Below are 10,000 nucleotides of genomic sequence, written 5' to 3'. Positions count from 1 at the left end.
CTGCAGGCATCTTAAACAGGAGATGTATACAGGGTGACTCCAATATGACCATACCGTTAATGGCTACATATATATAAATATATATATATATAAGAATAGAGTGCAGCTGATTGAATTGACTCCAGTGAATTACTGGTACTTATTTCATCGACTAGTTGAGGAGGCTAGGCTCTCTTCTACTTCTTCAAGTGCCATGCGAAGAGAATGTGAAAATAAAGAGTGAAGTGTTGCCTTACAAGAATTTTTACGAAAGGTGTGCGAGAATGCCAAAATTAGCATTGTTAAATAGGCCTCTTAATTTAATTATCTGGCTGTCAGCTGGCAGCAAGGGCTGCAAGAGGACACTTGCTTTGGTGTGCCAGAGATTGTGAGGGTGTGTGCCCAAAGTCACTCTTAATGGCTACTCCCTTTTCTGTTTGAAGAGTTCTTTCTTATTATTTTTCCCCCCCTGTATTCTTATCGCTATTTATCATTGTCTCTTCACCTAGTGTGTCTTTATTGTTATTATTGTTGATCTCATCCTTTTACTCCATGTAAATCCTCCACCATTTCTCCCTCTTTTTAAATTTTACCTTTGTGCTGTACTCGATAAATTGAACCCTTGTGGCTAATGAAATAAATCCTTTTTACATGCACGTACATGAAGGCAGACAGTAAAAGGATGAGACCAACAACAATGACATGAATGAAGAGATAACAATAACAATAAGGGAAAAAAAACTAATCCTTGAAATGGGAGAGAGAAGAAATCTATTAGGGTTATTTGCCCCTCCCCATACATATTTATGTGTTTGTGTGTATGCATGTGTGTGTGTGTGTGTGTGTGTATGTATTCTGTGTGCCTTGCATTTAATATTTCATGTTCTGAGTTCAAACCCTGCAGATATCAACGGCATATTTTATCTTCACAGAATCAATAAAATTTCTATTAGTCAAATATTGGGGTTGATCTTTATTGGTATTTCATTTCCTCAAAATTTGAAGCCTTGTGCTAATATATTGTGATCCTTATTCTCAAAATCGTCCCCTTTATTATTGTTGTAATCATTCTCATTATCATCATTAATAGTGCTGTTATAATCATCTTCATCATTGTCATTAACAGCTGCTACTGTAGCAGTTATGACAGTAGTAGTAGTAGCATCAGCTGTGCTAGAAGCAACAGAGCAGTCAACAGTAGTAGCAGCAGTGGTAGAGGAAGCAACAGTAGTCATAGCAGCAGTAGCAGCAGCAGTAGGAGTATTAGCTGCAGATGTGTTGCTAACAGCAGTTGTCAGTTGCGGAGGATCAAGTGTCTGGTCTAAGAGAGGAAGGTGTTACCGTGTCAGTGAGGCCTGTCAGGCACTATCCACAACTGAAACCTGCCTCCGGTTAGCCTACAGTTGCTGGGGGGAGAGGAGAGGGACCCGTACACCGCCCTGCCTGCTATTGTCACCACTATCACCAATGGTGTAATGCTGCACCAGTCCAGCTGTAGCAACAACAACAAAACTGCACTTGTAACGGTCTTCTGCGTTTCTCTTTTTTATTTTCACAGCATTTTTTTATACTCCATTATATTACCTGGTAACCTTGTTGCTTTCTTGCACACCCAGACAAACAATTCTTAACATAGAAATTCCTCTTTTTACTCTTACTCTTTCCTTTTATTCTTCAACTTTCATTTTCTCTTTTCATTTTCTTCTCCCTCATTCTACCGCCAGTGTTTTTCATCTGGCCTCACTTCCTACATAGTCTTACTATCACACCCACCTTTTCTCATCACCATTTTAACAAACCAGCGCACTGGCATCTGCAGCCATTTCCTCCATCCAGGCGACATACACGCCAGCCTGCTGTGTTGACAGCAGCCGTGGCGGTGGGGCTGGTGCCAGCGATGTTGGTGATGGTGGGGCATGTGGCGGTGACGAGATCGAAGAGGAGGGGGGAGGTGGTGGCCCCGGGGCTGGCGGCGTTGGGATTATGGCCCAGGAGACAATCTACCTGTGCAACTTCAGGGTATCAGTGGATGGCGACTGGTTGTGCCTGCGCGAGCTCAGCGATGTGCAGGTGGAAATGCCACCTATCCTGCCCTCCATTGAAGATGGTAAGTCCAGAAACTTCCTGCACTTAAGTTACAATTCTTGTCACACTTCCAATGTCTTCTCTCTAGTTCTGCGTCTTATTTCCAGAAACTTCTGTTTTGGTTTCCATGCCTTCCCTATCTGTTTCTCTTAACAAATGCTGCTGTGATCTGATTATGTTGTTGTATTTGTAGTTATTGCCAAAGTGGTTGTTGTCTGTTGTATAGGACCATGTTCTTGACGATGGTGAAAGTTGTTGTGTTTGTGCATCTTCTTGAAGGCAGTGGTTGGTGTGTTGCTTGTGATTGCTGGTTGTTTGTTCTTAATGCTGTTGTGTTGGTAGATAGTGATGATGGTTGTTGTGTTACTGGTGTTCTGTTTTGTTAGATCTTTTTTTGTTCTCCTCACACAGGTTTTATCTTATATATGTACATACACCCATGCATCATATACTTACATAAACTAACATAAATTACATGTCATATGTATACATATATGTATACATACATACATACATACATATATATATATATGTATATATATAAGCGCACACACATTTATATATGTTAAATACCTGTATATAAATATAGTAAATACAGATATAACTATAAAATTTAGACATGTGTTGAATGCAACACATTGCAAACAAGTTAAATATGTACATATGTGTCTCTCTCTCTCTCAAATGTACACACACACACACACACACACATGCTTATGTACTTGTGTGTGGGCTGATTAATAAATGAATGCCAAAAGAACAGGTGTTATGTAATCACTTTCATTATCTTACAGCTGTTTTGGCTATAAGGAACTGTTTATCCAGAGTTGAGTATGAGTGTGATACCTTAAAGCTTCTTCAGACCCTTAACATGAAGTGTTGCACTCCTACAGATACACATCTAATACAATTACACACACACACACACACACACACACACACACACACACTCACACACTCATATAAGATTACCTAGTCATACAACACCTCACACATGCATGCATACATACATTGATATATACATACATTTATGTATGTATGTGTGTGTATATATATGTATATGCATACATACTCCTGCACATTCATTCATATTGTGTATAAAAGTGAATGGACTCCGTCACTTTGAACACTGGGTATTTCAATGAGTTGTTTGATCAATTAAATTGACTACTCATTGAATAGACATTGGGTAGACTCGACTCACTGGGTAGACCATTACATCTAAACTGTTCTACCCATGAACATGCTATTTCTCTTCAGGATATGTAGTAACCAGGACAACATTACTCAATATGTCCTTCAATTTTTAAGTCAGTACTGTACGATTTGATGATAATTTGGCTGCTATATCTAGCAAATTGGGCTACCATGTAGATGCTCCCTTGTTACTATGTTTTTTTTTATGTTTTGTGTTTTGTTGTCCTGCAAGGTAATTGTTGTTGTTGTTTATGTTTGCTGCATTGATCACCACATTTAAATCACCAGCCACCATCTTAAATGGCAGAGATGACTAACCCATCCATAGCTAGATGTATAAATCTTCACAAAGCTGATAGATGTTCGGATATATATATATATATATATATATATATATATATATATATATATATATCTCATTATTATAATAATATAGAAAAATATGTAAAACAATGAATGTATGTGTGTATGTATATATATGTATGTGTGTATATATATATATATATATATATCGTTTAACGTCCGCTTTCCATGCTGGCATGGGTTGATATATATATATATATATATATATATATATATATTGATTATACACTTACACAAGCACACATATATGCAAAATATAATGGAAAACATTTAAAAAGATCACACATACATACGCACACACATTTTAAAGTCGTTACCCGTGTGTGTATTTGTGTACATAAAGAAAGATCTAAATTTTTTTGTTTTAACATTCCTTTATCAATAATTTTATTGTTACCACGAATACTACTAATAGTCATTGAAGCCAATTTAACTGGTATTATGGCGTGATGATATAAGATGACTTAGTACTCTATAATAATTGACTATATCATGGTGAGCTTTTAATATTCTGCAAGGCTGGCTAGTTAGCTACTTAGCTATCCATCTTGTTGGCAAGATAGCTTGTTGTCTGTGTGTTTTCTGTATCAGTGGTGAAATGTGTAACTATGTCTAGCACATATTTCAAGACAGCCTGTTGCCGTTATTGATATTTTTCTTTGGATATGTGTGTGCATACATACACTCTCTTATTCTTCTCGGCTAGACATAGATAAAAAAGATATAAGAAATTCTCTATATATGCACATACATATGCATATATTTTGTTGGTATTTTTTTTATATATTTCCTGTTCTTCCCTGTGCCATATTGTTGAAGAATAAATCTAAGAGTGTAAACATAGAAATTCTTTGACTATTATCCAAAATAATTGATTGCAAATTCCAGATCCAAATCTAAATGTACGATGAGTGAGAGAAAATGTATGTGTATGAGTGTGTGTATGTATCTGTGTGTGTGTGTGTGTGTGTAGGTGAGTTAAGAAAAGGCGATATAAGAATTTGTATTTCTTTCTTCTCCATCACAGCATTGCATCTATATTTTGGGGGTATGTTGTTGTTGTTGATGTCGTTGTCATTGTTATTGTTGTTGCTGCTGTTGCCAATATTTTGTGCCAATATTTCTGCAGGAGAAGAAACATTGTTGAAGTAACAGGAAGTAATACATCCTCACCAATGATAATGATAACATGAAAATCAACATAAATGTTCCTTAACAAAATTAATGATAATAATAATAATAATAATAATAACAATAATGCTTTCAAATTTATGCACAATACCATCAATTTTAGTGGGAAAGGTTAGTTCATTACATCAACTCAACTACTTATCTTGTCCTTTTATTTTATTGATATTAGAGGGAGGAAAGGCACAGCTGACTGTGGGAGGATTTGAACACAGAATGTAAAGAGATGGAAGGAATACCACAGGACATTTTTTTTTAGTGCTCTGATGATTCTGCCAACTCACTTCCTTTGTTTCTGATTTTGGCATAAGGCCAGCCATTTTGGAGGAATGGGTTAGTCGATGACATCGACCCAAGTACTCGACTGGTTCTTTATTGATCCTGGAAGGAGGAAAGGTCAAGTTGACTTTGGTCGGATTTGAACTCAGAACATAGAGTTGGAACAAATGGTATAAGGCATTTTTTTTTAATGGACGAATGATGTTTCTAATAACAATAATAAAATAAAGACAAACTAAAAACTTGACTCTTTTATAGGTTTTGCACATTTGTATTGTGATGTAATTAGTATCATACTCGTGATACCTAAACAAGTATTGTGTGTCTACATGGTTCATGAAACAAGCACTAGTTAATTACTGGTGTAGGGGAGAACATAATCAACAATTTGTTTCCTCAAAATGTATGGCCCTGTGCTTATGTTAGAATTCTTTATACTAGTAGTCTGGTACAAATGAATTTAGAGACCCATCCTTCAGGAACAATCAATGCTAATAATATTAATTGTATCCAATTTAGGCAAAAGGCCAGAAATTTTGAGGGAAGAGAGTTAGTCTATACTATTGATCCCAGTACTTGAATGGGACTTTATTTTATTGACCCTGGTGGAATGAAAGGCAATGTTGACATCAGCAGGATTTGAACCAAAGCTCATAAACAGTCAGAAGAAATACCACAAAGCATTTTTTCCAATACTAACGATTCTGTCAATTCATCACCCTTGCTAACAATTATAATAATTGTTTCTAATTTTAGCACAAGGCCAGGAATTTTGAGGGGAGTGGGTAAGTTGATTATATTGACCCCAGTACATAACTGGTGCTTTACTTTATTGACCCTGAAAGGGCAAAAGGCAAACTTGACCTCAGTGGGATTTGAACTCAGAATGCAAAGTGCTGGAAGAAATGCTGTTAATCATTTTGTCTGATATGCTAACGATTCTGCCAGCTCACCTCTTTAATAATAATAATTAATAATAATAATAATAATAATAATAATAATAATTAATAATAATAATAATATTCCTTTTTACTATAGACACAAGCACAAGACTTGAAATTTTGTGGGAGGGAGCCTAGTTGACTATATTGATATCAGTGTTTAACTGGTGCTTTTTTTATTGATACCCCAAATATGAAACCAAAGTCAACATCATTGGAAAGTCAAATGCCACATAATAATAACACTATAGGCACAAGGACTGAAATTTTTTTTAGGGGAGGGGTTAGTCAATTACATCAGCCCCAGTGCTCAACAGGTACTTATTTCATCAACAAAGGCTGACAGGCAGAGTCAACCTCAATGGAATTTGAATTCAGAACATAGACAGACAAAATACTGCTAAGCACTTGTCTGGCATGCCAACAATTCTGCCAGCTCACTGCCAGGACCTACATACACTGGAAGCTATGCCAATACACACAGATAGAGAAATTAAGGCAAATAGACCAGATATAGTTGTCAAAGTTCATGAAGAAAAAAAATGCTTTCTAATTGATGTATCAATACCAGCAGATGACAACGTTTCCCTAAAAGAAATGGAAAAACTTTCAAAATACAAAGACCTGGAAATAGAGATAACTCGAATGTGGAATCTAAAAACAGAAACAATTCCTATCATAGTAGGTGCCTTAGGTATAATAAAAAAATATTCAGACAAATACATAACAAAAACACCAGGACTTACAAATATATATAACATACAGAAAATCGCACACATTCTACGCAAAACACTTCCTATACAGTAAACATAAGAGCACCACAGCAAACCACAGCACATACCCAAGGCACACAGAGCTGCCCTCAGTGGTGAAGTGAAAGCACGTTATAAAAATAAAACTACTGAACAATAATAATAAAACTTTCTTTATTGGCCCTAAGGGCCAACTAGTCAATTACATCGACCCGTGTTTCATTCGTACTTAATTTATCGACCCCGAAAGGATGAAAGGCAAAGTCGACCTTGGTGGAATTTGAACTCAGAACATAGTGATGGGTGAAATACCACTAAGCAATACGTCCAGCGTGCTAACGATTCTGCCAGCATGCCGCCTTAATAATAATAACAATAATCCTTTCTATTATAGGCACAAAGCCTGAAATTTTGGGGGAGGGGGCTAATCGATTAGATTTATCCCAGTACACCACTGGTACTTAATTTATCAACCCCCGAAAGGATGAAAGGCAAAGTCAACCTTTTCGGAATTTGAACTCAGAACATAGCAGCAGACAAAATACTACTAAGTATTTCGCCTGGCATGCCAGCGATTCTGCCAGCTCACCTTAATAATGATGATAATAATAATAATAATGGTTTCAAGTTTCAGTACATTGCCAGTAATCTGGTGGGTGAGGGTCTAAGCCAATCAAATAGACCCCTTTGCTTAACTGGTACTTATTTTATTGATCTCAAAGGGATAAATGGCAAAGACAACCTTGGCGGCACTTAAATGCAGAACATAAAGATGGATGAAATGCCGCTAAGCATTTTGCCTGGCATGCTAATGATTCTGCCAGCTCACTGCCTTAATAATAATAATAATAATAATAATAATAATGATATCTGAAACTAGATCAGAACGCCATTAGTACACTTCATGTACTACACTAGAACAAGTGTTGTATATATAACTACACATTAACAGAACAGCAGTACAAGACTAACATTACATGTATAACACACTAGTATCTGCTAGAAACAGTAGCCAAATTTCTCTCAAATCTTAGCATATTACCATCTTAAAGAAGGAAGAACTCATGAGGTAATGTAGTCCTATTTGTATGCTGTCTGAATAACACAAGGGGAGTCACAAGCTGCAGTGGCTTTGGTCATAAGTCTGCTTCACCAGGACTGGCCTGATGGAACTACACATGTACAATCACACCAGTGCAAAACATGAACACCAAGTACATCACAAAAATCAGTCAAGGAATCTCCAGAAAAGTTAGGCTTTTTCTTATCTCTTCATTATCATTGAAATCATTAAATAGTTACTTCATTTTAGCTATAGTGTGTTACATAATACTATTTATATTTACTCTGTGTAAATATTTACATGTTTATGAATATTTAATTCCTCCAATTATGTTTTGCATAATGTCATTCACCCTCGTGCCCTCCTGTCTACTCCCCAGCCTTATTGTTATGTGTCGGTCCCACGCTGTGCCATTGTAAGTCCCCCCTCCATAAATGGTCTTTGAATCTTATTGTACCTCATTAAGTCCTTATAGTCAAAAAAGTTCTTCTAATGTATGCATATACATACATATATATACAGTGTGTGGTCAATAAACTGTCTAAATTACGCAATAATGAAAATAACACTGACGTCTCATTTTAACAGATATATATACGAAAATTACATAAAAATATCTTGAAATACTAAAAAGTAAATTTATTCAATAAAAGCACCATTGGCTTCAACCACGGCCTCCAGATGACTTTGGAATCTCCTGCAACTCTTCTGGACGGTCTTCTTGTTTAAGTTGGTGAATGCTACCATAATCCTCACCTTCAGTTCATCTTTGGTGTTACAAGGAGTTTTGTTGATCTTTCACTCAACTACGCCCCACGTATAATAATCAAGGGGGTTGCAATCTGGAGAGTAATTGGCCAGATGTTAGGGGTGATGTGGTTGCAGAAATTGTTTGACAGCTACGACTGGGTTCTCCTGCTTGTGTGGCATGGTGCAGAGTCCTGTTGCCAGACATAGGGTCTTCCAGCAGCTACCCTCTTGACCCAGGGTAGCACTACCTTCTCCAGGCACTTGTTGTAGGCCTCCATGTTGAGTCTGAGGCCATGTGGGAAGATAAATGGAGGCATAACTTCATCATCACTAGTGATCACTCCAAACACCATGATGTTGACTGGATGTTTGATCTTTATCATTTTCAGTACATGTCCTCAGATTGACACCCACACACTCTGAAATGTTTGTATTGATGCTTCCGGCATGAATGCCAAGCAGTACAGCATGTCTTTTCCAAATTTCTAGCAGAGTGAATTACGTCATGGTGCAGTTTTTCTCACTGATGGTGCCCAACTGACCCTACTGTACTGTGTAGTTGACAAAATCAAAGATAAACAATACACATGTGCAAAATCAAAAATATGAAATGGCAACAGTTTACCCATCACACCCTGTATATATATATATATATATATATATATATATATATATATATATATATATATATATATATATATATATATATATACACACACACACACTCCTGCACACACATCATTATCATCATTTAACATCTGTCTTCCATGCTGACATGGGAGACTGCAAATACTGTAAGTCAGTTTTCCATGTTATATATATGTGCAAACAAATACATGTATATATGTATACACACATACATGAGTGTGTATATCATCATCATCATTTAGCGTCCGTTTTCCATGCTGGCATGGGTTGGACAGTTTGACTGGGGTCTGGGAAGCCAGGAGGCTGCAACAGGCCCCAATCTGATCTGGCAGTGTTTCTACAGCTGGATGCTTTTCCCAACACCAACCACCCTGAGAGTGTAGTGGGTGCTTTTTACATGCCACCGGCACAGGGGTCAGAGGAGCTGGCATCGACCACAATCGGATGGTGCTTTTTGCGTGCTACCAGCACGAGAGGCACAACTACAATTTCAATTTGATTGTAATTTGATTTGATTTGATTTGATTTTGATGTAGATGTAGATGTACTTGACTAAATAGGTCTCCTCAAGCACGGCATGTCACCCTATGATCCAAGGTACTTTTGAGTGGGCTGCTTATGGCGATGCTGGTGTAGGTTACAGCTGTGAACTCACTTTATTTGCCGGGTCTTCTCAGTCACACAAGCATGACTGTGTGGTAGCAAACTTGCTTCCCAACAACATGGTTTCAGGTTCAGTCCTTGAACAAGTGTCT

At 37.0% G+C, this 10,000-nt stretch overlaps 1 protein-coding gene across 19 annotated transcripts in view; it reads left to right on the top strand.

The window, feature by feature from the left end:
* Nucleotides 1–10,000, top strand: part of LOC106868839 (RUN and FYVE domain-containing protein 2) — a 247,450-nt gene that overhangs the window by 41,257 nt on the left and 196,193 nt on the right. For 8 of the 19 annotated variants that reach the window (XM_089355740.1, XM_089355738.1, XM_089355733.1 and 5 more), the window contains exon 1: nucleotides 1,249–2,086. The exons of the other annotated variants lie outside the window; for them this stretch is intronic. In XM_089355740.1, coding sequence (XP_089211866.1) covers nucleotides 1,963–2,086 — 124 coding nt within the window. In that variant the 5' untranslated portion in view covers nucleotides 1,249–1,962. Of the gene's footprint in view, nucleotides 1–1,248; nucleotides 2,087–10,000 lie in introns of those variants that run through there. 19 annotated transcript variants of the gene reach the window in all.

The sequence above is a fragment of the Octopus bimaculoides genome, chromosome 7 (genome assembly GCF_046866305.1).
Source record: "Octopus bimaculoides isolate indiv1 chromosome 7, ASM4686630v1, whole genome shotgun sequence".
Classification (NCBI taxonomy): domain Eukaryota; kingdom Metazoa; phylum Mollusca; class Cephalopoda; order Octopoda; family Octopodidae; genus Octopus; species Octopus bimaculoides.
The sequence above is the reverse complement of the archived record's forward strand: the minus strand, read 5'-3'. Positions and strand labels throughout refer to the sequence as shown.